The 27,848-nt window shown below is 44.7% G+C and overlaps 1 protein-coding gene and 1 long non-coding RNA gene across 2 annotated transcripts in view; one reads left to right on the top strand and one right to left on the bottom strand.

Moving 5' to 3' along the window:
• Positions 1 to 11,566: 11,566 nt before the first annotated feature.
• On the bottom strand, positions 11,567 to 13,918 carry LOC117365257. Its single transcript, XR_004540390.1, has 3 exons — positions 13,671 to 13,918; positions 11,752 to 11,775; positions 11,567 to 11,596 (listed from the first exon to the last, which is right to left on the bottom strand). It is a non-coding gene; the product is annotated as an uncharacterized LOC117365257 (long non-coding RNA).
• Positions 13,919 to 13,961: 43 nt separating this feature from the next.
• STIP1 (stress induced phosphoprotein 1) overlaps positions 13,962 to 27,848 on the top strand; it is a 69,111-nt gene continuing 55,224 nt past the window's right edge. The window contains exons 1-4 of the mRNA XM_033955447.1: positions 13,962 to 14,096; positions 24,862 to 25,071; positions 25,251 to 25,392; positions 26,625 to 26,766. Coding sequence (XP_033811338.1) covers positions 14,088 to 14,096; positions 24,862 to 25,071; positions 25,251 to 25,392; positions 26,625 to 26,766 — 503 coding nt within the window. The 5' untranslated portion in view covers positions 13,962 to 14,087. The remainder of the gene's footprint in view (positions 14,097 to 24,861; positions 25,072 to 25,250; positions 25,393 to 26,624; positions 26,767 to 27,848) is intronic.

Here is a 27,848-nt window from a genome sequence, read left to right on the forward strand (position 1 = left end):
GTGAGTTTTCCAGTTGTTCCCCTTTATTTCTAATTGACTGAAATCCGCCACACTAGCCATGAGGTTGTCCAGCCCTTTGCCAAAAAGCATCTGTCCGTTGAAGGGTAATTTGCTGAGAGTGGCCTTGGAGGTTGAGTTGACTGCCAGTTGTCTGATCCAGAGCATTCAGCAGGCAGAAATGGAGTAGGAAGAAACCTTACTCGGGACTCTGATAATATCATAAAGAGCATCAGCCACATAATCCACTCCCTCCTTAAACATGTGAGGACAAGCATCCCCAAGCTCTGAGGAACTAGTTTGCAATCTGAAATGACAGGCCTGTGCCATGAAGGAGGCAGCTGCTGCAGCTTTGATACACAAAGCCAATGCTTCTTTTAAGGATCAAGTCTACCTTATGGTCATGTGCGTTCTTTAGCATCACTCCACCCTCACTAGGAAGGGAGGTGCAATTGGTCACTTGCGCTACTGCAAAATCTATTTTGGCTGCACAAACAGCTGTTGGAAGTCTGGAGCCATAGGATAGATCCTAGACATAGCTTTGGCCACCTTTAGAGAGCCTCCAGGTGTCTCCCATTGGTCAGTGACTAAGGAGGTGATGTCTGGATGAGCAGGAAAAAAGGTTGTCTGTGCATTAGTGCCACTTAAAACAGAACACAGAGGTGGAGGGCTGCTGGGCATTGAGCTTCAACTCAGAGAGTTTGTCAGAAATGACATGTGAAATGGAAGCTGATTTGAAAAGACGACACGCTGTTACCCACAGTTGCTCCTGCTTCCTGAGCTCCGAACCCCAAAAGGGATCCCAAATCATCCACAGATGCAGAGGAGCTGTGTGATAATAAGGGCATGGAAAGAGATTTTCCAGTTCTGCTCCGAAGGGCTACTGACACTAAGAGCTTGCTGCTTGGAAGAAGAAACCCCCTGAGGCAGAGCCAGCACGCTCGTGGGCAGCACAGCGGTTCCTGGACTAATAAAGTAGGCTTTCCATAAAAGGCTGACAAAATTGGAAAAGCCTTGCACCGGAGGCCCTGAAGACTCCTGTAAGACCCCAGATTGGGGAATCCTCTGCTGCTATGTGCTTGTGTTTCACCCTCTTGTTTACTCGCGATCTCTGAGTGGGATCTCTTTCCTGCAGACCAGTCTTTCTGGACTTTTTGGGGTTCCAACACCTTGGAGGATCGATTAGAGACTGAGAACAAAGTCTCCCCCCCCCCCCCCCCCAAATGGCATGTGGAACATGGCTGCTCCTCAGCCGGTAAATCTGCGCAATAAACGCAGAGATTGGGGCTAGTTTGACCTGGGGCATAACAGATGATCCCTAGTCAAAACAAGGGGGTTTGAGGTAGAAAATTCGCACTAAAAGTGGCCTGTTGAAGCCATACAGAAAAATAAAAAATAGTGAATTAGGGGTTTTAGAGGTGGATATCCTAACCGCAGAAACCATCAAAACCAGGTTTTTTAAACTCCCCCTGATTTTCCCCTTAGGGCAGTGTATCACAAACTGTGTGCCAATGCATGCAAGGAGAGGCACCAGCTGACTTCAAAGAAACATAGAGTATGACGGCAGAAAAGGGCCGTCGGCCCAACAAGTCTGCCCACTCAAAGAACCCTCCCTCAACAAGAACCCTCCTTCTAAGCATTTCCCCGGAGCGAACCACATGTTTATCCCATCATCCCTTGAAGTCAAGTGCGCTACTGGCCTCAACTACCTGACATGGAAGACCATTCCATCGATCAACCACCCTTTCGGTGAAGAAGTATTTTCTGATGTCACCATGAAATCTCTCACCATTGAGTTTGAGCGGATGCCCTCTTGTTGCCGTGGGAACCGTAAGGAAAAAGATATCTTCCTCCACCTCAATACGGTCTGTGAGATATTTGAATATCTTTGTCATGTCTCCCCTCTCTCTGCGTTCTTCTAGAGAATATCACTGCAGCCTGCTTAGACGTTCTTCATATGGGAGATCCTTAAGTCCTGAGACCATCTTGGTGGCCATTCGCTGAACCGAGTCCATTCTCTTCACATCCTTTTGATAATGTGGCCTCCAAAACTGAACACAGTACTCCAGATGAGGTCTCACCATGGACCTGTACAACGGCATTATAATTTCAGGCTTTCGGCTGATAAAACTTCTTCGGATGCAACTCAGCATTTGTCTAGCCTTGGCTGAAGCTTTCTCCACCTGTTTGGCAGTTTTCATATCTTCACTAATGATTACACCCAGGTCCCGTTCTGCGACAGTTCTTGTTAAGTTTTCACCATTCAGGGTGTATGTTCTGCAGGTGCATAACCTTACACTTTTTGGCATTAAAATTCAGTTGCCAAGTATTAGACCATTGTTCCAGTAAATGAAGGTCCTGCCTTATAGTGTCGGGCACGGTTGCGCTGTTGGGCTCGGTTGCGCTGCCCACAACGTTGCATAGCAAAAGGCACGTTCTATAAGCAGTCAGCTGGTGCCTCTCCTCCTCTCCGCACCTTTCTTCTTTTTACACCTACCCTCCCCCCCACACACACACACACCCCCACCACCACTGGCATAGTAATAGCAAGCTCAGGGCCCCGTCTTGGAGACCTCTGCACATGAGCCGATATTGATGTGATGAGGTCACACCTGCGTGTGATATCTTTGCGTCAACATTCACGCCCGCTAGACTCGGCCGTAACTGCAAAAAGTTTGCGAGACAATACCTTGGGGAATAATGGGAGTATTCACTGTGGCTTCTGGTGCCTGTAAGCTTGAGTCAGCCTGCCTGCAGGGAAAGGATTTCTGCCTCAGAAATTAGCCAGCATAAGTCCGCCGATGGAGATCTTCTGGCTACCGGTTGGGTGGACCTCGACCAAGGACTGCCATCCCCTGAAGTTCCTGCCACATGCTAGGGTGGGGGTGGGGGGAGAAAGATTTCAGCAAGCTCCCTGATACCCAGAGGCAGGGCTGGATTTAGATGAAAAGAGGCCTTAGGCTATTCCACTTATGAGGCCCTTTCAACTCCCATTTTTAAGTTTGTAAATTCCATGAGAGATAATAAAATACATCATTACTGTGATATATATCAATATGTTAAATGAAACATGTTGTTATTGGTACTAACCTTTATAAAAAATGTGACATGGATAATAAATTAAAAAAAAGTCGAGTACACTTATTTGGACATTTATTCTCAGCACCATATATAGTACTTGTAACAATAACTAATCAAACATAACACACAACATTGCCCCTTCCTATGTCCATAGTGCCCCCAGTGCGTCCTTCCTCACCTCACCCCCCCTCCGATGCCTGCCTGCCTCCCATCCCCCTTCCATTGAATACCCCCCCATGCCATCCTGCCTGCCTGCCTTCCATTAACCCCCCCCCAACCCCCCTCCGATGCCAGCCTGCCTGCCTCCCATCCCCCTTCCACTGAAACTCCCCCCCACCCCGATGCCAGTCTGGGCCGCCCTGTCTTGACAGATCCACGTTTTGCCTCTCTCCCCGCAGGGCTGGGCTTTGCCCAGCTGTTTCCGGACTGATGTCTTTCCCTCCCCAATCCTCCTCCCAGGGCGAGAAAAAGAAAGGGAGAAGCCGAGTTGGCGCCCCGTTGCGGCCAGAGCCGGTTCCGATCCCGAAGCGTAGAATTTCTCCTTATTTTCGGTTCAGTGTTTTAGTGTTCACTGTTTTTAGAATAGTGTAATTTTAATTTTGCTAACAATTTGAATGTAGGCCCCTCTTGATCTTGAGGCCCTAGGCTGAAGCCTAGTTAGCCTATAGGAAAATCTGGCCCTGCCCAGAGGGTTGTTGCATAGGGGCCCCACAACCTGTGCTCAAACCTTTAATAAATCAGCAGACCAGCAAGCTCCCAGGGGAATGGATCCCGAGCTCCTGAAGGGAAACAAAGCAGGCTAACTCCACAGGTACTCAAGGAGATTGGACTGGTAGCAGCAGTCCACTTATGCAGGAATGCAACTTTCACCAGCAGAGTAAGACCAAGAAAGTTACCTTCCAGGTTTATATTATTCCCTCCCTGATGTTTTTTCCATGGCTCTGTTTTCATTTTAAAGCATTGAATTGTAACTTTACCCCTCCACTCCCTGTGTATCAATCAGTTTGTAAACTTGTCGGTCCAACCTATTATTGTTAATTTTAAATAGTATGTCTAAATGTATATTTATTTTATTCTTCTGTAACTCGCTTAGTAATTTTAATAAGCGATTTATCAAATCAAAATAAAACTTGAAAGGGACCTCCGAGCATCGAAGCCACTTAGAAAAATCTGAAGACCCATAGCAAAAATATTTGAAAATAACAAAAAGAAGCAGAGTAGATTAGAACACTCTTTCTGAGTTTGCTTGCAGAAGGAAAAAACTGAAGAAGGAGCTGTTCTACACTGCAGAAGGGGAGGAGTTCAGAGTCTTAAAATAATACCCTTCTGGGGGAGCTATCTATCTCACTTGAAGGATACCACCTGGGAGGTCTTGCAGCGTGTTCCGGGTCTCCTGCAGCAGCGGGCTGGAAGTAGTATCTCTTGCTGGCAGGCATCTTCAGAGATGGACCCCTTGATGTCACCGGGTCCATCTCCAGCACTTTAAAGCCGGGCCACCGCCGCGGTTGAATTGGGAGCTATCTATCTCACTTGAAGGATACCACCTGGGAGGTCTTGCAGCGTGTTCCGGGTCTCCTGCAGCAGCGAGCTGGAAGTAGTATCTCTTGCTGGCAGGCATCTTCAGAGACGGACCCCTTGATGTCACCGGGTCCATCTCCAGCACTTTAAAGCTGGGCCGCCGCCACGGTTGAATTGGGAGCTATCTCACTTGGAGGATACCACCTGGGAGGTCTTGCAGCGTGTTCCAGGTCTCCTGCAGCAGCGGGCTGGAAGTAGTATCTCTTGCTGGCAGGCATCTTCAGAGACAGACCCCTTGACGTCACCGGGTCCGTCTCCGGCACTTTAAAGCCGGGCCGCTGCCGTGCGACCGAAGGGGCGTGCCCTAAGGGGCACGCCAGGCCCCTTGGGAGCCACGAGGAGCTCGGGAGCTGGAAGCCGGTCTGGTCTGGTAATATATAAAGTCTTTCTATAACTTTTATATGACTTTAAGAACATGGGAAAAAGAAAGATAAAACCTAAAAGTTCTACACCAGTGGTATCGGGTCCAATGGATAGACATTTAGGGGTAAATTCTCTATTAGTACGTCTACCATAGGCGTGCTTTAGACGTCCGGCAAACGCAAGTGTCAATCAAACGGTACTTAGGCGTGCGGTAGACGTCCCTACAACCTCTTCGCGCAAGATAGACACAGGTTTCTGAAACGTCATTAAGACGTCTCCAATGGACCTGTGATAGACGTGGGTACGTTTTTTTGTTTTTTTTAGATTATACTTTATTTATACTCTTTATTATCACTCATTCAGCACTGTAAGTATAGGATGATGAAAAAGATAACCAAAACACAGTATACCATTTTGTAAACTATATATTAGTTGATCTAGCAATATCAGTGAGGTAGGGAATGGCAGACAGAGAATACTGCTGTGTTGTATCTTTTTCCTCTAGGATATCAGAATTGTACAGTTTACCATTAATACAAGGAAAAAAAATATGTTATGTTTCAAAGGAGAACTAGAAGATGAAACGTACCGAGTGGGTGTTGAACTTACATTATCAGTATGGAAGGTGGGAACCGGTAGATGTATGCTACACAGAAAGCTGTACAGAAATGTCATACTCACCTCCTATTAGAAGTGGAAAGGATAGGACTTTGAACACCATATAAACTTTGTTTAAGTTCCACAAAGACTGGCAGGAAAGGCACCCTAAGTCATCCAATAAGCTTTCTCTCGATTTCCCAGAGACATTATTTCAGAGAGGATAGTTTAGAAGTGATATCTTGCTCGAAAGAACACTCTCCTGGTCTTAAAACATTGCAACAATCAGCTCATTCTTCAGAACAAAGGTAAATCCCATAACTTACACTGGCCCAACTTAGAAACAGAATCAAAACACAGATTAGACCTGAATGTGGCTTCTAGTTCACAGGAAGAGGAAGTAGCAAGCAGCACAATGCTGACCTCATTGTGACATCATCAAGGTGCACCTGGAAGGTAGATATGCCACAAGTAAAAGACAAGCCAGGAGTTGAACTCACAACCTACAGATGATCAATATAGTGCTTTTACTCACTGACCTACACCTGTGTCTCTGGTTCCCCTGTCATAGCATACCTTAGTGATGTGCTAAAGTATACTCTACTTAGCTATCATATCACAGTCAGTTGAGGCAAAAGACTGGTAGCTCAATGGTGTAAAGCACCGTTGTCACGGATGCAACACTCATATTCTTAAGTATGGTTCAATAAATGTAATACAGAGTCAAAATTATGCTGTTTATTTTATCAAACCCAAGCTCAACTTTGTAATGTATTGTGTATAGTCTCGCTAATGTGTTTGTGTTGAAAATGAGATGCGATAGGTGTATATCCTATATAATAAAACCCTAGCCGCGCATGCGCACATACCTGCATGCTTCTGTGATCTCTGCTCTGTGATCAGTAGGTCTGTGGCCAGTAGGAGTGCAGATGCAGCAGCCAGGCGACTCCCCCCTCCCGCCCTCACTCACCACCAAAACCACCACCGCCAAAGCCTCCTCCTTCTGCCCAGCCGGGAGGAGGGCTCCGAGTCGCTGAAGACTGTCCCAGATCAGCTTACACAGTCCCTAAAAAATTAACCTTTTCATCTGAGGCGCGAGGCCGCGGTGACCTTCCTCCCCCGGCTCACTAAGGTTTCATCTTAAGAAATTCAAATGCATTGTTGAAAATGCAAGTGACTATTCTCTGTCATCCTAGACACCCCTGCAACACCCCAAACAACACACTCCTGCAGCATAAACCCCTCATGTTATAATCAAGTAAAAGACAAGTCGGGAGTTGAACTCACAACCTATGGATGATTGGTACAGCGCGTTTACTCACTGAGCTACCGAGCTACTTAACTGTAGCCCTAACCCTAACCATAAAGTAGCATCTGACGTCATAGAAGCCGTTAGAATTTTGAAATCGTTTTGGACGTTCATTGGGTGTTCTCAGATCAAATACACCTGTAGATACTTGCAATGATTACCACTTGTCAAAGCTTGTACCTAAAGCCATTTCTGGAGACTCCCATTCCCAAGTCCCCAACATAGCTCAGTGCTTAAAAGCACTGCATGTATCTTTCAAAGGTCAGGGGTTCAAGTCCTGACTAAGGTTACCAAAGACATAATATTTTTTTTTTCCACCCACCCAAACATGCATAGCTAAGCATGTGAACCTCACTTCCCAATCTTCATGTATTTAATTTATAACTTGTCATTGTGTTTGGGGGAGGTGAAGTTTCATTAGGTTTACATGGAAAGCTTCTAAGCTTGTACCTAAAGTCATTTCTGGAGACTCCCATTCCCAAATCTCCAACATAGCTCAGTGCTTAAAAGCACTGCATGTATCTTCCAAAGGTCAGGGGTTCAAGTCCTGATTAAGGTTACCAAAGACATAATATTCTTTTTATTTTCCACCCACCCAAACATGCATAGCTAAGCATGTGAACCTCACTTCCCAATCTTCATTTATTTAATTTATAACTTGTCATTGTGTTTGGGGGAGGTGAAGTTTCATTAGGTTTACATGGTAAGCTTCTAAGCGTTGTGCTATACTTTTTTGTATAACAGCGATATTGGCGTGCTTTAGGGTGTAATTAACAGTGTTGATGAATCGCGGAGCGGCCGCTGCAAGCACGCCCAAGCGGCACAAAAACATCATCGCGTTTTTTTGCGTTGTGACATCATAGAATCGCCCGTTCTTCATATGCAGTTATTTCTCATAAAATGGCTGCCAGAAGACAGCCAAACTTTTCCACCCAGGACTCCAGGCTGCTGGCCAGGCTGTTTCTCTCCCGGGAGCACTATTTTGTAGTGCCTGGCCATCGCAGGTCATACCTGCAATTCAGGGACTCATGGACCCGCCTGACCGGCGGTACAATCGTAGAGCCTCCTGTCCCAGGGAAGTAAGTATTCCAAGTCAGGCCCTCACAATTAATCATGTAAAAAGTAATTATGATGGAAACCTGTCTCAATCAAATTGGTCATGTTTTTTGTGATTCCTTTTTAAAACTACAATTGTGCATAATAAATCTTTTACATTGAATAATAAAATTAAAGCACATCCCAAAGGAGCAGTAGTAGGATTTCAAAGACAAATTCAGCTCCTACAAGGCATCTATTCCATTCACAACATGCACACAACTAATTTTTGTGTCACGAGCATCGCATTTGTAGTAGAAACATCTTGAAATCAACTTTGCCAAAGGAAAACAAATATATTAAAGTGCTGCTATGTCATTTCAAATACCTTCAACTTTCCTGTATCAATCTGCTGGTCTAGGGAGATAGTGGCATGATGTTTAAAGTGACAGCGTCAGTACCCTGACGTCAGGGGTTTCAAGCCACGCTGCTCCTTCTGACCAAACTATTTTATTGCCCCTGCTGCATGATTGTAAGCTCACCAGGACATGCTGTAATATGGGGCAGTGCTGATAGGCTACAGCCTCAGCACCCTGGGGTTGTGAGTTCAATCCCACATTCCTCCTTGTGATGCTGGCCATGTCACCTCACCCCCCCCCCCCACTGTCCCAGGTACAGTAGAGAGATAGCGATGCCTCCAGCACAGAAAGGGGAAAATGCTGGAATACGTGAATACATTCATGTAAAACATGTGGCAGAAGGGGGTGGAGGCAGGCAGCAAAGCGGATAGGGGCTCTTGGAGGGCAGCGTACTCCATTTTTATGTGCTTATAGAGGTCAATACTTAAGTAAACATGTTATGCCACAGTGCTAGATGGCACTCATCATATCCCTCCCTCTCTGTTCTTTCTCTCTCTCTCTATTATCCAGGTTGAGGATCTCAGGAAAAGGGGGTGGCTGCTGAGGCGTCAGGAGCGGGCCTTCCTTGAGGGGGTGAGGGAGGAATTGCGCGCTGAAGCCGGTGAGTAATGAGTCCAGCGTGTGTTTCTTTGTGATCAGCCTACCAGAATAAATAGATGAAAATGCTTGAGTAGCTGTAAACCATTCTTAATCATAAAATCTGCAGTAAAGCTGCTATTGTGATATCATGTCACAATGGCATTATGGTGTTCTACTTGCCTCACTTACTTACACTACATTTTGATGTTTACAGTGGAGTAGGTGCTTTGCATCCTGTTATTAGCATTTGAAGAAAATAACGTAGTAAAGAATGTCATGTTCAAAAGTGTTGTGGACATATCTGACTGTATCCTATTTCTCTCTTGTCAAGCAGCAGCGCAGGCACCCCCTCAGGAGGCCCCGCAACTAATGGAGGGAGCCCCACCCTGGTCCTCAGCGGAGGAGGAGGAAGAGGAGAGGGAAGAGGAGGAGGAGGCCTGGCAGCCCTCAGGACCACCCACACCGCCTGCCCCACCACTGCCCCCTGGACCTCCACCACTGCCCCCTGGACCTCCACCACCTGCCCCACCACTGCCCCCTGGACTGCCTGCCCCACCACTGCCCCCTGGACCCCCACCGCCTGCCCCACCACTACCTCCAGGACCACCACCACCATCCCCTGTTGGACTTTCCCCTTCCCCCACCCATAGCCCTTCCCCTCACTCTCCTGCCCTTCCTGTTCCCATCCCTCCCCCTTTCCTTGCTGTTCCCCCCCAGGAGCAGCCCAACCAGCCTCAGGAGGGGGTGGTCAGGGAGATAGAGCCCTACTCTGCCCTCTTGGAAGAGGTGCAGGTATTGAGAGGGTGTGTTGAGAGGATGGAACATGCCCTCTTGCGGCTGGTAGCCGAAAGAGGGCATGGTGCCAGCAGCCATACACCCTCTCAATAACTGCACCTCTTCCGCCCCCCTCGCCTGAGGTAGCTCAAGCTGCTCTTGGGGGGCACCCACCCTCTTTCCCTGTGTTATGTGTTATGTTAATAGTTATTTTGTTCAAAAGTTTAAATTTAAAAAAAAGTATATTTGAATAAAAAAATTGTTTAAACTTTCCTGTGTGGTTTTAACCTTGTAGCATCAGCAGTTTAGTGGACAGAGTCCAAGGTAGATAGGGGTTCAGGAGGGACTGCTGAATGGGCCCTTTTCAATATAACAACAAGGTGACATATAGAAAGTTTGACAATCTTTATTGGGGTCTGTCATTCATTCTATTACCTGCTAGCCACTCTGATGTCAAATCATTGCAGAATCTAGGAAAGCAGCAAGTGAATGCAAGGGTATATGCAACTGTAGGTAGATGACGACATCTCAGCTATGATGTGCAAAGTAAGCCAGTCCCTGTTCCAAAGTAAATGGCTACATAAGGAAGAGAATATAAGTCACTGTGGTAGATTTGTTGTTGAGGAATAGGGTTACTGCTAGTAAGAGTTGGCTCCACCCCAGGAGAATCCAAATGAGACATGTGGGTTTTTCTTCCTTTCACGGAAGGTGATGGAAGTAAAGGCCAGATACCTCAATCTATCCTCCTGGTTCTTGAGCTGCACTATTTTGGTTAAACAGGTGTGGAAACCACAAAGATGCTCACAGCTGCACTGCTCTCAGTAATACAAAACCCCATCTGACAATACTGCAGGAACAACTACAGTTGCCTGAAAACAGAAAAGAGAAGAAGCTGGTTTACACAAGGTTCACAAACAGGGGGTTCAACCCCCAAGGTCCATATCTGTCCTCCCTTCCCTGAAGCAAAGTGTTAACCTCATTTATGTTGAGCTGCTTAGATGTCACTGTGGTATAGTTGTTAAAGCAATAGCCTTAATTCGCTGATGGTGTGGGTTAATATCACCTGTAATCCTCCACTGCTACTGTTTAGAACTCATGTGAGGGAATAGACTAACTGAAAGCAAAAAGTTTGTGTGCATATAACAGCAGGAATGCGTGCCATGGTGTTTTATGAGGCCAACATTATCAATTTACTATTGTTCCTGAAAGTCATCAAGGATACCTGTGTGAAGAGAACAATAGAAGTGTGAAACATTTATTTCACTCATCAGAAGAGTGACTCAAGTGAAGAATAGTAGAGTAAGCAAATAAAGGTTACCATATATCATTCTCACCTACAACTGTTTGGCTAGGTGCAAGCTGGTGTGCTGAGCTGCTCGTCTGGTCTCTCTCTGGCAAACACATAGGTGATGAGCAGAGTTAACCTGAAATGAAGAATAGAGAGAAACTGTTAACAAAGACCTATGTCTCCAAAATTAAACACTGAAGTTGTGGCAGAACACACACCTAGAAGTAACAGAGCTGCTAACATACCTTTAGACTCCTTATTAAAAATGGCAGCCATTAGGCACTCATTAGGAGTTTTCCACCTGAACCATGTACACTGATTGGATGTCCACTGAATGGCAGTGTTCCCCCCCCAACACACCTGACCTATTCTTATCAATGAGTTAGTACACAGAACCATTCCTCACCTGATTTTAACTTGCCTGTAATTTGATTCTACAAAGAATTAACTTTAGCTCTAAGAGTAAACCCTCTCAGATGTATGAACACATCCATTTTACTTACATATCCATATTTCTCCCAGCAAAATTTCTACCAGCATGGTCTTTATCAGTCTTCTCAGTCATTTTTGTCAGCCCTGTGGAATGGAGAGTAAGAGATATCAGAAATAAAATAACTATTATAAACAATAGCACACAATGAAAGCCCATAAAGAGAAGTCAGTTTTTGCTGGTTGGTTTCTTTAGTTCTATCATAAGGACACCTAAGTAGCTTACAAAATATCATTCTCACCTGGACTTACTATCTGAGCTGCTTCTAGAAAAGATAAAACAACATATTAGAATGACATGTAGCTTGTTAATGGCTCTGTGGAATAGAGAGAAATGGGAGGCAGAGATAGGAAAAAAAATGTAAAAGACTAAGACAGTAAAATCTCAAACATCTGCATAAGCAATAGGACAGAATAGAAAAGAAACACTGCTCACCCGGACCTTCTTATACCCATGCACGGCTATGTAGCGTCTGACGCCAGCAGGGCGGGAAAACTTTCTCTATGCCTATTGGGCGCCGTTCGGGTGCGGTTCCTTGGCCCGCTTCCTAACCACGCCCATCACACCTCATTGGGTGTTCTATGGGGGGTGTGCTTGAACGTGTTCTACAAGTAGCCTGAAAAGATGGCTACACCTTGCAACATGGCTCCAAAACGGAAATCCAATTTCTTGCATGGAGAGTTGCAGATATGGAAAATGGAGGTGGGGCAGACCATGACATTATGAAAGCAGGGAGAGTGGTGGGTGTGGGCATCTGTGTGTAACCTGGCCTGGCCCCTTCTTTTCCCTAACAATTGACTCCCCTCCACACTTAACACAAAACCTAAGTCCTCAACAATCCCTCACACCAACACCCAGAAAAATCCATAAACTAAAGAAATACAGATAATGGGGGTGGGGAGGAGGTAAATTTGACTGAATTTCTAGAAGATACACAGGATGTGATTCAGACCCGGTCCACCCTGGTAATAACATGCATGAGCGAGATGGATAAAATGTTGATAGAGACTTTATTTTAAAAATAGGTTAACAAAATTTTGTGGGAATTTGGTCAGGATTTTCCCGGATGTATCCAGAACTACACAGTTGAGGAGGAAAGAATTTTTGAAATTGAAGGATGCAATCCTTTTACCTGAAATTTCCCTGTAAATGTATGATTAAACTACAAGATATTGAATATTCCTTTTGGGATCCAATACAATTACAACAATTCTTAATTGCCAAGAGAAAAGAAATAGGAATGAGATTTGTTTCACTTTACTGAGAATTATGAGGAGATTTAATATAATAGTATCCTAGATTAAGGAATGACTCAGGGTTCATAAAATAGTAAGATATGCTCCCCATTGATGTGGGCTTGAAAGCTTTGTATGTATGATTTGATTATGTATTATTTTAGGTGATATCCTTTTTTCTTTTGAACTGTTGGATATTGTAATGTATTCAAAATTATTAAAAAAAAAAAAAAATACCCTTCTGCAATTTGTGACATGGGAAGAAACAGCTATTGTATGGAATCCTATGTCTTTGCTACTGAACAAAAATTAACAACTCCCTGGTCTAAATCACTCCATTACCCTACCTGGATAGGGTTACCAGATTTTACTTTAATAAAATCCAGACCCCAAAGCCTACCCAATTCCACCCATCCCTGCCCCAGTCCTGCCCCCAACCTCACCCTAGTCCAGCTCTCTGCTCTCATCAACCTTGTAATCTCCCTGGGATGCCCAGGCTAATTTCTTGCTGTAAACTTCCAAAAACTGAAAGGTATTGGCGGGATAAAAGACACCGATGTAATGTAATGTCTTTCCACAGGTTTCTCTGTTCATGTTAGAACTTTTCTTCATAATTGTAACAATACTTGTTACATAAATTTTGCTGATTACATTGTTTTTGTAAAAAAAAAAAAAAGTTTTCAATAAAACATACATAGACAAAAAAAATACGGATAAGTTTTCTGACGTCATCCATTCTAAGACCTGATGTTTACGTCAACCAGCACAAGTAACGCAAGACCAATCAAAGGACTTAACAGTTCGCTTCATGAACCATCAGAATAAGTGGCTGCTTTTATTTATTTGTAGGCAGCAAGCTGCCTATTCCAAGTTTAAATTTTCAGACGTCATCTCCATGGGCGGGTGGAGTAAGCAGTATTCTTACTTGAGTGAAGTCGCGAATTCTAGACGGATTTCTGCACGTGTGCTGCAGTTGCCCAATAGGAGCAGCGAAGGCGGCTGATTCAGCAAACTTGTCGACGTAGTACCAATGGAGGCTGCCTTTACCTTTTTCCGGAATACCTTTTTAAAGGACCAATCGCATTGCCCTGCAGTGTTTCCAGGCAATATCCAATCTGTAACGGAGAAGGAAGGGAAGGACTTAACGTCAGAGGAAGGGGCAGTAACAACGAGAGAGATTGATGCGTGTTTGGGGTCAATCAGTTTCTGAGGTTTAAGAAAGCGGAAGGGGCTGTCACCAATGATCCTATATCGTGGGCGGGTCTTCCGTGAGCTGTCAGCTTCTAGTAAGTTCCAGAAGGCGCGTGGGTAGTGCTGATTCTGAGACAGCGGTAGCAGCGGGATGGAGGCGGTAAGGCCGGATTGGTGTTGAATGGGGGAGGTAGTCTCTGGATGAGAAGCGAGAGATGTAATCTGGAGAAACTGAATCGGCCTATGGCACCCGACGCAGAGATGTGTTGGCCTTTGGTGTTTCTTCACCGCCTTTGAATCTGTAATCTGCTAGGTTATTACTTTTCTCTCCCCTCCCCCCTCGTACTCGCCTTGGGACTGTCGTACAGGGATATTGTAAGCCACGAATTTGCCTTGTGCGACCGATTAAATCCCTATTAGATCGCTTTTTGATTTAAAGCTAGCAGGCCCGTGGGAGAGGATAGAGTGTCTTTGATTAGGCTCACTTTCCAAATATTTTTATAGGGTTCTCCACCAATTTTTTCTCGGTGTGTTTCAAGTGTGCTTTAACCACAAAGAGGAGCTGTGGAAACTCATTTATTTATTTGGATTTTTAAACTGCCTTTATGAAGAGATTCACCCAAGGCAGTGTACAGCAAGTACAGTTCAACATAAAACTTAGTTTTGTTAATATCATAATGGTAGTTTAAAAAAAAAATAATAATAAAACAAATACAGTGAGTGTGGTAAACTTAAAATCAGCAGATTGAAACTTAATAATAGGGCTACCATGAAACAGTTTCAAAAATATACTTAACAGCATTGAAATTAAGATAAGAGATATAATACTTAGGAAACAACTAATAGGTACACATCAGAACATTCAAATAATATAGATATGATGCTAAAGCTTTTCTACAATACAGCATATCCTATAGCTGAGGGGCCAAGTGCATTTATTAAATGGTACAAGCTGGGGTGGTAAAGAGTCCGTTGGGAGGCTAAACTAAGGCAAGTTGGTTATACAGTTAAACGAGATACAAGGAACTGATTTAGTTATAGTGTGTGTAGCAAGTTAGTCCTGGTGCGAATGAGTGTACATAGGGCTCTTGTTGGTTTTGGAGGAAGATGAGGACTAGATTCTTACTTTAACGCGATCGCTAAACTGGTTTCTGACGGTTTAGCCTGCATGCGTTTTAGCAGCGGATTATCAAAACGGCTTATCTCAGCATTTAGTGATCTTTCTAGCAGTCTCTAACATTGCCATGCAAATGGGTTCTTCAATATTGAAATGAACACTGGTGGATTCTTAAAAATCGTCAAGCCATTCTCCAAGAGCGGCATCAGCTTTTGGCAACAAAAATCAGCGACTGGTCCAGGGGTGCAGGTTCAGTGGCAGCATTGTTTAAAACCCAGCAGTGGGAGAGATGCCCATTCTCTCCCACTGCAAACCTCTCCCCCTCCTTATGCATCTGGGCCATTCACAGTCTTAGGTCCCTACCCAGATGCATCGGCAAGGAGCCTAAGGCTCTGATTGGCTCAGATGCCTAAGGCCCCACCATAGAAGGGGCCTTAAACAACCTAGGCCAATCTGAGCCTCAGGTTTTTTCTGGTGCATCCCAGGATTGGGCACATGCAAATTTAGCTACTCATTTGCATGAGCGTTTTTTGGAGAATGACTCGCTTTTTAAAAAATTGCTACCAGAACGGCTGTGATAATAGTTCATCATCTTTTAACGCAGTTTTTTTGATAATCTAGGCCCGAGTTCCTTGGTGCCAGATCCTTAAGTGTAGTTTGTGGCTAGATGAAGTCGGCTAGGTGAGGGATGTACAATTACAGTCCTAGATAATATATCAATGTTTTATAAAATCTTTCTTAGTCTAGTTTCTTTATAGCAGTACATCTTAGAAATTCAAATATCTACCCTTATCAATAGATACAGGTGTTGGGATTCTTCATGATTCCAAGTACTGTTTCCCAACTATTTACTTATTTCAATTATTTTGTATAAATACAGTGGTACCTCGGTTTACGAGTTCACCGGTTTACGAGTGTTTTGCAAGACGAGCAAAACATTCGCAAAATCGGCGCCTCAGAAACAGAGCGTGGCTCGATTTACGAGCCCTCCCCTCCCATGATCCGGCACCCCTCCCCCCACCCGTGATCCGGCACCCCTCCCCCCCCGTGATCCGGCACCCCCCCCCCCCCCCGCTGCGATTGGGCACCCCCCCCTCGCCGCTTCTTACCGTCATCTGGGCACTGGCACCGACATGTCTTGTGCATTGGTGCCGGTGCCCAAACACGGCCTCCTCTTCTTGCTGGGCCTTGAGCATCTCTTCGAGATAGAACATGAACTCGCAGGCCTTGAGCATGCACAGATGCTCAAGGCCCAGCAAGAAGAGGAGGCCGATCTTCAGGCACCGGCACCAACGCACAGGACATGTCAGTGCCAGTGCCCAGATGACGATAAGAAGCGGCGGGGGTGTGCCGGATCGCGGGGGGAGAGGGGGGGGTGACAGATCGCAGGGGGGGCCTTCGGGGGGAGCAATGCCGGTTCTCGTGGGGGGGGGGGGGGAACGTATCAAAGAGAGTTTCCATTATTTCCTATGGGGAAACTCGCTTTGATAAACAAGTATTTTAGATTACGAGCATGCTCCTGGAACGGATTATGCTCGTAATCCAAGGTACCACTATATATAAATAATAGACTTAGCTTATTCAAAGTCCATTCTCCTTCCCGACGCGTTTCGCCGAACCTTCTCAAGGTCGGGGGAACTGGACATTACAGCATAGCTTCTCCTAATATAACCAGTCATTCAATTGTAAAGAAACTGGACTAAGAAAGATTTTATAAAACATTGATATATTATCTAGCGCCATTATACTATCTAAGTTAGAGTGAACAATTACAGTCCTGGCACAGCTCTTGTAATATGTAGTTTGAGATCACAGCAGGAGCCCAGAGCACATGGCATCCCTTGCAGAGTGACCCACTAATGCTAGAATTATTGTTGATCATTAGAAGTGTGTAGCTGAACACATGGGGGCCTGCTGGTACCAGGGTTATATACATAATCTGTCACTTCTGAGGAAAAACGGGGGAACATGGATATGAGTAGTAGGATCTGGAGTACAGTGTAACGGAAAGACAGGAGCAGCTGCTTAGGGATCATAAATACTGCTGAATTGTAGGCATGCTTTTTTTCTTTGTGTTCAGATTAAGGGAGAGAAGGGAAAGAATAGAGGTGATTGGGGGAGGGGGAATGTAAATACTTATCTATCACAGGTATTGAAATGCTCAGCATGTGGTGTTGGCTCTGAACATAGCTACCCTAGAAGCTGTTCCAAGAACACTCCAGAAAGCAGCATTGTCTTGTAGTAATTCCATAGTTAAAAGCTGTAATTTTATTTTGCCAAGCAATGCTGCCTAAACTTAGTAAGAAGTAGGAGGTTATTGATTGCTCTCCTAGCACCTGTTAGTGAGATGTAATACAATTTGTAATCTGATTTTTCTGTGTGGTTTTTTTTTTGTTTTTTTTTTTGTTTTTTTGCAGACTACTGCAATACACTTGGTTTTAAAAATTAATCTGAGACTTTAACTATTTGTAACCATCTCTGGGAAAAGGTGACTTAATCACCAGAAAAAGTGAGGTTTTAATTAATTCTGTTAGAGCAATTTGAAATAAAACAGTCCAGAACACATCCTTCTTATGTGGAAAAAATAGTTGCAGAAGTTCAAACTTGTAACTTTTTTGCAGAATGCTTATGCATCTGTAATATGATAAATAACCATTCTCAACATTTTGGATCTGCTAGTTTAGTCATATTTTCTCAGTTGGTCACATTTGGTGAAATATGCATTTTTCTTTTGCCTACTAACCCACGCCTTAATTTATTGATGGAGTACATGGGAGGAAGTTTTTCCTCGCTGGGCACAGCATGAACAGAATATAAACTTTTTTAATACGTTAAACAAAATGCACGCCTCTCCATCTACCTCTGCTAGTTCCTCGTTGTCTTTACTCTCCCTTTTCTCCTTCCCATCCATTTGTAACCTATCTGCTATGAATCTACTGTTAGCCTCCTCTACTCCTGGATCCTGACAAGAAGCAGATGTAGCCCTGATTGGGAGTGAAAGCTCTTCTACTTTGCCAAAAGGAGAAAAACAATCTACTAACTCTAGGCGAGTGGGCAGCTAGAATTCCCATTTAGCCTTTAAATTTGATGTGGTTGCCTTTGATTACATATTAGGGAGGTTTTTTATTTTTTTCTTAAGACTTCTTAGGATTTGATGGTTCACATGGGCCTTGACACAAAACTTCAGATACAAGCGGCATATAAATGTGATAAAATAAATACTATTAACTACATAAGACAAACGGTTTTCAAATAAAAAACTATCTTCATTTGTGAAAGAACATTGGCATTCAGAATTAGAATAGATACAGAGGGCCTGAAATATTTACAAGTTATGCTAGGCTCCTGTACCTGAATAGTCTGTGCTGTTAAGGCAACAGTAAATTTTATTTTCTTGGTCCTGAAGCAGAATGCTTAACTTTTTCATGAGCTCTTTGTGCAATTTCTGCAGTACCTTTTTCATCTTATTCTTTGGGTACATAATACCCTTATTATCCCAGGACAAGCAGGCAGCATATTCCCACACATGGGTGACGTCACCGACGGAGCCCCGCAGCGGACAGCCTCGAAAGCAAACTTGCTTGAAGATCTCGAACTTTCGAGCACTGCACCGCGCCTGCGCGCGTGCCTTCCCGCCCGAACTAGGGGGCGCATCTCCTGAGAGGATCCTCAGTTCGTTCATTTCCGCGGAGACAAGAAGACACGTTCTCTTGCTCTGCAGCATTTGCCTTCTCATCACCGCGGCTGTTTCTTTTTATTTTAAAAGTCGGTCGCTGTGCTTATTTCCTAATCCTTTCTTTTTCTTTTCTTAAAAAAAAAAAAAAAAAAAAAAAGATATATTGTTTTTCTTTTTCTGTTCGGCCGTCGAGCTTTGGGCCTAGGCCTAGGCTCCTTCGTTCGACACGGACTTTATTTTTTCCATGTCCCGGCCTCTTACCGGGTTTAAACGTTGTCGACAGTGTAATCGGGTGATTTCTGTCACTGATCCTCACTGCCGTTGTTTACAGTGCTTGGGTTCTTCTCATTCTCCAGAAGATTGTCATCGCTGCTTCACACTTACTCCTCGAGCCTTTCGACGACGTTGTGCTCAATTTTTTCAACTTTTCGGCATGGAGCAATCTTCGGACCCGGCCTCGACCGTAGCGGCTGCTCCGGTCTCGAAGGCTTCGACTCCGACGACATCGACACCTGTGGTCTCGAAGGCCTCGACCCAGGCTCCGGCTGGAGTTTCGGTCTCGAAGGCCTCGACCTATTCTACCTCAGTTACCTCGAAGACGACTCCATCCACGAAGTCTTCTACGGGGGGTAAGTCTCCGAGTTCTCTTTCAGGTGCCGTATCCAAGAAGCCACCAGAGTCCTCGGCACGTCCTCCTTCGAAGCGTACCTCCAAGATAAGGGAATACTCACCTTCGAGGTCGCCCTCTTCGGAGCGTACTGCTGCACCTACGAGGTCAGAATCTTCTGTCTCGGTGCCGATGCTAGAGGACATGTTGAAATCTATACTCACAACTCAGATTTCCTCCTTGGTAGCTCAATTGGTCCCGTCCTCGACCTTGCCTCGGACTGATCAGCCTGTCACTCAACCAGAGCTTCCAGTCTCCCGAGGCCGATCCCGGACACCGAAGAACATTTCTTCATCAGGGTCTTCTCCGGGCTCACCTCCTCCGAAGCATCGATCGAAGCATTCAAGACCTGTTCCTTCTAAGCTTCGGAGGGAGTCTTCGAATTTGGATACCGAGGCTTCTTTACCTTGTTCTTCGAAGTCAAAGTCGAAGCATGGATCTCGACGAGCCTCGACTCGAAGCCCTTCTCGATCCAGAACACCGTCGAAGCCAGTCCGTCGAGACAGTCCTACACATACCTCGACTGTAACTCGTACACCTGCTACTTCTCCTTCCAGGAGTTTGAAAAGAAAGCATTCTCTTACTCCAACTCACAGTGCAGCTTCTTCGGTCACTCTGCGTCTGGAATCAGACCTTTCACCATATTCTAGAGAGGCTTCTCCATCCTATTCAGTTCAGCATAAATCACGCAGTGGTTCTCCTGAGGAAACATCTGATCCAAAATCAGTTTCTTTTGCCAAATTTATCTTTGACATGGGCCAAGCTCTCAAGATAGACCTTCATTCAGACTCAAAATATACTCCTGAGTACTTAGCGGATATGGAGCTTCCCCATCCTCCAAAAGAGTCACTCAGATTACCTATGACTCCTGTTCTACAGCAGACCTTCACTCGCAATATGGAAACTCCTTATTCTATAACTGCTATCCCATCCAAATTAGAATCTCGTTATAGAACGGTCCCATGTAAAGGGTATGAAAAGTCTCAACTTTCTCATCAATCTCTAGTTGTAGAATCATCATTGAAGAAAGCACATCCCTCCAAAATCTATGCTTCGGTTCCTCCTGGTAGGGAAGGCCGTACCATGGATAAGTTTGGACGTCGTTTATACCAGAATTCTATGATGGCAAATAGAGTTCTTAATTATAATTACATATTTACGTCCTACTTCAACCATTTTTTTAAAGATTTTATCTTCATTTTACCCGGACATATCTACCAATCGCCTATCAGAATTTAAAAATGTAATGTAATGTAATTTATTTCTTATATACCGCTACATCCGTTAGTTTAAGACTCTTTCTCAGTTGAGACTTTTCATGCTACAAGCTTCCTATGATGCCTTTGAACTCTCGTCTAGAGTGTCGGCATTTGCAGTAGCCATGCGTAGATTAGCATGGTTACGGATAGTGGACATGGATCCTAACCTTCAGGATAGATTGGCTAATCTTCCTTGTCAAGGAAATGAGTTATTTGATGACTCTATTGAGGCAGCTACAAAGCGTCTTTCAGAACATGAGCGCTCTTTTGCTTCCCTCATTCGTCCAAAACCTAAACCTGTACCAACTAGAGGTTTCAAACAAACTCCACGTCGCTATCCGCAGAAAACAACTCCTGCTTTTTCTAGACCTCCTGCTCGTCGGCCTCCTCCACAACAACGACAACAAAAGTCTCAGACCCCTGCTGCCACCAAGCCTGCTCAGTCTTTTTGACAATCTCGACCTGAGCATTCAAATTTCTCTGTTTCCAAATTCTCCCCTCCCCATAGGGGGTCGCCTGTCCACTTTTTATCATCAATGGGAGTTCATAACATCAGATCTCTGGGTACTTACCATCATACGGGAGGGATACTCTCTTCGACTCCTTCAGGTGCCTCCAGATCGCCATCCAAGAGAGTGTCTTTCAAATCAGTCGCATCTTCCTCTTCTTCTTCAAGAAGCTCGAACTCTTCTTCTTCTGCGAGCAGTGGAGGAAGTTCCTCTCTCCCAACGGAACTCGGGATTTTACTCCCGTTATTTTCTAGTTCCCAAAAAGACGGGGGATTTGCGACCGATTTTGGATCTCAGAGCTCTCAACAAATATCTAGTCAAAGAGAAATTTCGAATGCTCACTCTGCCAACTCTATATTCTTTGATGGATCAAGGGGATTGGATGTGCTCCCTCGATCTCAAAGAGGCCTATACTCATATCCCTATTCATCCAGCATTTCGCAAGTACCTCAGATTCCAAGTAGGAAATCTCCATCTTCAGTACAGGGTCCTCCCCTTCGGACTGGCTTCTTCTCCCAGAGTTTTCACAAAATGCCTTGTGGTTGTAGCTGCAGCTCTTCGCAACCAGGGTCTCCAAGTATTTCCATACCTAGACGACTGGCTCATCAAGGCTCCCTCTCTTTCAGGGGTTATTGCAGCGACCCAACAGACTATTCTTTTTCTACAAAGTCTGGGATTTCACATCAATTTTCCCAAATCTCAGCTGACTCCTTCTCAGTCTCTCCAGTTCATAGGAGCAACTCTGGACACCATCAATCTGAGAGCATACCTCCCACAACCACGTCAGGAGGCTCTCCTTCAAATTTCCCATCAATTCTTCCAACTTTCCACTGTTCCAGCAAGGAAAATGATGGTTCTGCTCGGTCACATGGCTTCTACAGTTCATGTGGTTCCTTTTGCCAGACTTCACCTTCGCATTCCTCAATGGACACTGGCATCTCAATGGCAACAATCAGTGGATCCTCCGGCTCGACTAATTTCCATCACTCCTTCATTAAAGAAGTCTCTCCGTTGGTGGATGCTCTCTTTGAATCTTTCAAGAGGTTTACTGTTTTACCCTCTTCCTCATCAGAAGGTCCTCACAACCGACTCGTCAATGTACGCATGGGGAGCCCATGTGGACGGTCTTTGCACTCAAGGGCTCTGGACCCAAGCAGACCGGAAGTGTCCTATAAATCTGTTGGAACTCAGAGCGATATTCTATGCTCTCAAAGCTTTTCAGCATCTACTTCACGACATGGTGATCCTAGTACGTACCGACAATCAAGTAGCCATGTATTATGTGAACAAACAGGGAGGGACGGGATCTCATTCCCTCTGTCAAGAGGCTCTGAAATTGTGGCAGTGGGCGATTCTTCACAACATCTTCCTCAGAGCAGTTTATATTCAGGGTCAACACAACTGTTTGGCGGACAAATTGAGTCGTCTTCTACAACCTCACGAATGGACACTCAATTCTCCTACTCTTCGCCAAATTTTTGCTCGTTGGGGGACTCCGCAGATAGATCTGTTTGCGTCACCTCTCAACTTCAAACTGCCTCAATTTTGCTCCCGCATCTATACTCCTCAACGTCTCGAAGCGGATGCGTTTCTACTGGACTGGAGGAATCAGTTCCTTTATGCTTTTCCTCCGTTTCCTCTGATTCTCAAGACTCTGGTCAAGTTAAAATCAGATCATGCCACCATGATTCTGATAGCTCCTCGGTGGCCCAGGCAACCTTGGTTCTCCCTTCTACTTCAACTCAGCACCAGGGAGCCTCTACTTCTACCAATATTTCCTTCTCTACTCACGCAGAATCAAGGATCTTTGCTTCATCCCAATCTACAGTCTCTACATTTGACAGCTTGGTACCTTTCTCTATAACAGACTTTTCTCAATTCTCTCCGTCTGTGCAAGATATTTTACTTGCTTCCAGAAAACCATCAACTAGACAATGTTATGGTCAAAAGTGGACAAGATTCTCTGCTTGGTGTTCTACACATAATTTACCACCCAGATCTGCTTCCTTGACATCAATTCTGGACTATTTACTTCATTTATCACAATCTGGACTTCAGACTACATCTATTCGAGTCCACCTCAGTGCTATAGCTGCTTTTCATCAGCCTTTGGATGGAAAATCCCTTTCTGCACACCCTATGATTTCTCGTTTTATGAAAGGACTTCTCAATCTCCATCCTCCTCTTAAACCACCTCCTGTGGTTTGGGATCTCAATGTTGTTTTAGCTCAACTTATGAAATCTCCTTTTGAACCACTTGACAAAGCTCATCTCAAGTATCTCACTTGGAAAGCTGTGTTCCTGATCGCCCTCACTTCCGCTCGTCGTGTCAGTGAGTTACAAGCGCTAGTGGCTGATCCACCTTTCACAGTTTTTCACCATGACAAGGTTGTTCTCCGTACTCATCCTAAATTCTTGCCTAAAGTTGTTTCAGAATTTCATATCAATCAGTCTATTGTTTTGCCTGTATTTTTTCCAAAGCCTCATTCTCACCCAGGAGAGGCGGCTCTTCATACCTTGGACTGTAAACGTGTAAACGACACCAGGAAGTATTTCTTCACAGAAAGGGTTGTAGATCACTGGAACAAACTTCCGGTGCAGGTGGTCAAGGCCACCAGCGTGCTAGACTTTAAGAATAAATGGGACATCCACGTGGGATCCCTATGGGGGTCGAGCTAAGGATCTGGGTCATTAGCACTCAGACTTGATGGGGTGGGTCAGAAGAGTGGGCAGACTTGATGGGCTGTAGCCCTTTTCTGCCGTCATCTTTCTATGTTTCTATGTTTCTATGCTTTGGCTTTTTACCTGCAACGCACTCAGCTTCACAGAACGTCTCCTCAACTTTTCATATCTTTTGATCCGAACAGGTTGGGTCGTCCTATATCGAAGCGTACCATCTCCAACTGGATGGCTGCTTGCATTTCTTTTTGCTATGCTCAGGCTGGTCTTCCTCTGCAAGGTCGAGTGACGGGCCACAAAGTTAGAGCTATGGCGGCATCTGTAGCTTTCCTCCGATCAACTCCTATTGAGGAAATCTGCAAGGCTGCCACTTGGTCCTCGGTTCATACTTTCACCTCTCATTATTGTCTGGATACCTTATCCAGGAGGGATGGCCATTTTGGCCAATCTGTTTTGCAAAATCTTTTTTCATAATATGCCAACTTCCCTCCATCCCTTCTATTTAGCTTGGAGGTCACCCATGTGTGGGAATATGCTGCCTGCTTGTCCTGGGATAAAGCACAGTTACTTACCGTAACAGTTGTTATCCAGGGACAGCAGGCAGATATTCCCACAACCCTCCCACCTCCCCTGGTTGGCTTCTTGGCTAGGTATCTGAACTGAGGATCCTCTCAGGAGATGCGCCCCCTAGTTCGGGCGGGAAGGCACGCGCGCAGGCGCGGTGCAGTGCTCGAAAGTTCGAGATCTTCAAGCAAGTTTGCTTTCGAGGCTGTCCGCTGCGGGGCTCCGTCGGTGACGTCACCCATGTGTGGGAATATCTGCCTGCTGTCCCTGGATAACAACTGTTACGGTAAGTAACTGTGCTTTTCCAAACTCCCCCTTTCCCAGTTGTGAATTAGTAGTAGTTCTAGAATGGAATGGAGAGAGGTACAACAGTGTCTTGTATAACTGATGGGTCCTGGTGCAGATGTTTGTCAAAATAACATCACATATGCAACTTTTGTCTTACCTCTTCTAGGTAAATGAACTAAAGGAGAAGGGCAATAAAGCCTTGAGTTCGGGCAATACAGAGGAAGCTGTTAGGTATTACTCAGAAGCCATAAAGCTAGACCAGAAGAATCATGTTCTGTACAGCAACAGATCAGCTGCTTATGCTAAGAAGGGGGACTACCGGCGGGCCTATGAGGATGGCTGCAAAACTGTGGAACTGAAACCTGACTGGGGAAAGGTGAGTGCCCTAGCTAGATGGCTTTCTCTGGTGCCCATAAACCCCACAGTCTGTATTAATAATCTCTATGTATAAGGCAGAGATTCCTTTTATGTTCTTGGGACAATGATGGTGCTTGGTACCTGAGGCTCTTTAGAATGGTGGAAATGAGACTAGAAGGAGGTTTGTGTGTCGTGCAGGGCTACTCGCGGAAGGCAGCTGCCTTGGAATTCCTCAATCGGTTGGATGAGGCCAAGCGAACATATGAAGAGGGATTGAAACATGAGGCAGGAAACCAGCAGCTGAAGGAGGGCCTGCAGAGTGTAGAGGCCAGGTTGGCAGGTAAGGCGCACAGAGAAGGTGGTGGTGGTTTAGAAATGTAGTTAGCACTTCATGGCATGAATCAGATGAGTGCGGGGAAAAAATGGCGATGTGCTACCACTCAGCATAGGATAATGGGTTGGGAAATGCAGAAGCAGGGTGGACATAAACATCTGGATTCTCTATAGGTCACCTAAAATACGGTGCAGAGCCCAGATGCACTGTAAACTATGCTAATAACCATTTGACATGAATTGGCACTAATTTGGATTTATCCATGCATCTGCATACACTGTTCTATAATGCTACATACCCAAAGTGTCTCATATGCATCCCAAAAAGGGACGTGGTCATGATTGGGTCAGAGGCATCAACAAAACTCAGTGAAGTTGACAACCACGTAGAATTCAAAATGTCTTTATTGTATATCCTAAATTCAAGAAGACTCGACACAGACCTGTTTTGGCTAAATGGCTTTCATCTGGAGTCTGAAAAATTCTTGACTAGATTCCCAATAAGGCACATCAGAATCTGTCCCAACATATAAATGATACACACAGAATTCAAGCAAACTCACAAAGATCAAACACAAACAGTGTTTTCTTTGTGTGTGTGCGCTTGAATTTGTGTGTATAATTTTTATGTTGGGATGGGTTCTGGTGTGCATTATTTGCAATCTAGTCAAGAATTTTTTAGACTACTGATAAAAAGCCATTTAGCGGAAACATAGGTCTGTGTAAAGCCCTATTGAATTTAGGATATCCAATAAAGCCATTTTGAATTCCACGTGGTTCTCGTCAACTTCATTATGTTTTGTTGCTGCTTCTGTTTGTGGAGACTAGTTCTTCTTTGCTCCTCCTTTTGGGTCAGAGGCATTCCAAATATTTAGTTGTAGTGTTATAGAATACTGAGGTTACTGCCCACCTTGTGTGCCAGGATGTATGCTAAGTTTCAGCAGGCACAAATCCTCAGCCCAAAGTTGGGTATGAAAATCCCCTCTAAGTGCTATTTTGTATAGAGCATTTGGCCTGAAGTGCCCTTTATAGAATAACGCTGAGTGCAGATTTTTCACAGCACCTAAAGTTGAGCTGTATTTACTGAATCTGGCCTGAAGTATCTATGCTGTTCCTTAATGTGAAGGAGGGTAGGCATGGAGCTTTTGCCTTGGCACCAAATGAAAGGAGGAAAAAGGGTGGTTGTGGGGCCTCTCAGGATATGAGCTAATGTTTAGCTTTGCCTCCTCATTCTGACAGAGAGAAAGTTCATGAACCCATTCAACGTACCCAACTTCTACCAGAAGCTGGAGAGTGACCCCAGAACCCGAGCATTACTTAACGACCCCACCTACCGGGATCTCCTTGAACAGCTCCGCAACAAACCAACAGATCTGGGCATGTGAGTATCTGGATCTGAGATGGCATTCTACAGCACAGTTTTGTTTTCATCTACTCTGTTCAAAGCAGACAGTGTCAATGCAGATAGATTCTGTGCCCAGTACTTTGCTTGTTTTGTAAAACTTTTAATTTGCCTTCATATGAAGAGCCGTCTCCCACCCCGGAGTACTTATGAGGGGATGCTGAAAAGTTATTTTGCCACTGTAGCTGAAAAGAATGGCAAAGTGCCAATCTGCAGAGTTGTAATGCTATGTTTTGACGTTGTTTCAGATCATTGATTGAACCATGTCAATGAAAAGTATGGAATTTTCAATTGTGGAACTCGAGCCATCATGAAGTTCCTATTCCTGCAGAAGAAAACTCCAGAAAAAAATCCATGAATATATGATGGGAACAATGAGTGACAAATGCCCATCATAATCTACAGTGAAGAAGTGGTGTGGAGGCTTTTGAGACCAAAGATGCAGCAAGTATCTGGGAGGCCTCAAATGGTGTTGACTCCTGAAATTGTTAACCATGTCCATGACCTGATTTTGGCAGATCGGTGAATACTACTGTTAATTTATAAAGCATTACCAGATGCATGCAGTGCTGTATAACAAACATGCAAGAGACAGTCCCTGCTTGAAAGAGCTTACAATCTAATTAAGATGGACATAAGACAAAGGCTTATTATACATGTTACTTAGGTGAGGAAATATAAGGGACTAGAGATAGGGGAGTAAAGAGGAAATGGCAACAGATATGGATGATTTACAAGTTGAGAGGGTAGGGCATAAATCATTTTCATAAAAGTGGCGTAATAGCCTGTATTTGAACACCATGAGAGATGGGGCACACTGTACTAAGTTGTACAGGATATTCCAGGCATAAGGCACAGAAGAGTCTGAGTCGGGAGTTCTCAGAGGAGAAGGGCATCAGCAAGAGAGACTCGCCTGACAAACGGAGTTTCTGAGGCAGAGTATATTGTGACACAAGAGAAGAGAGATACTGATAGTTGCAGAATGAATACACTTGTAGGTTATTAAAAGGATTTTGAACTAGAGAGCTGCACAGGGTCGTGTGGATTACATGGTGTTCCCC

Source organism: Geotrypetes seraphini, chromosome 8 (genome assembly GCF_902459505.1).
Source record: "Geotrypetes seraphini chromosome 8, aGeoSer1.1, whole genome shotgun sequence".
Lineage (NCBI taxonomy): Eukaryota > Metazoa > Chordata > Amphibia > Gymnophiona > Dermophiidae > Geotrypetes > Geotrypetes seraphini.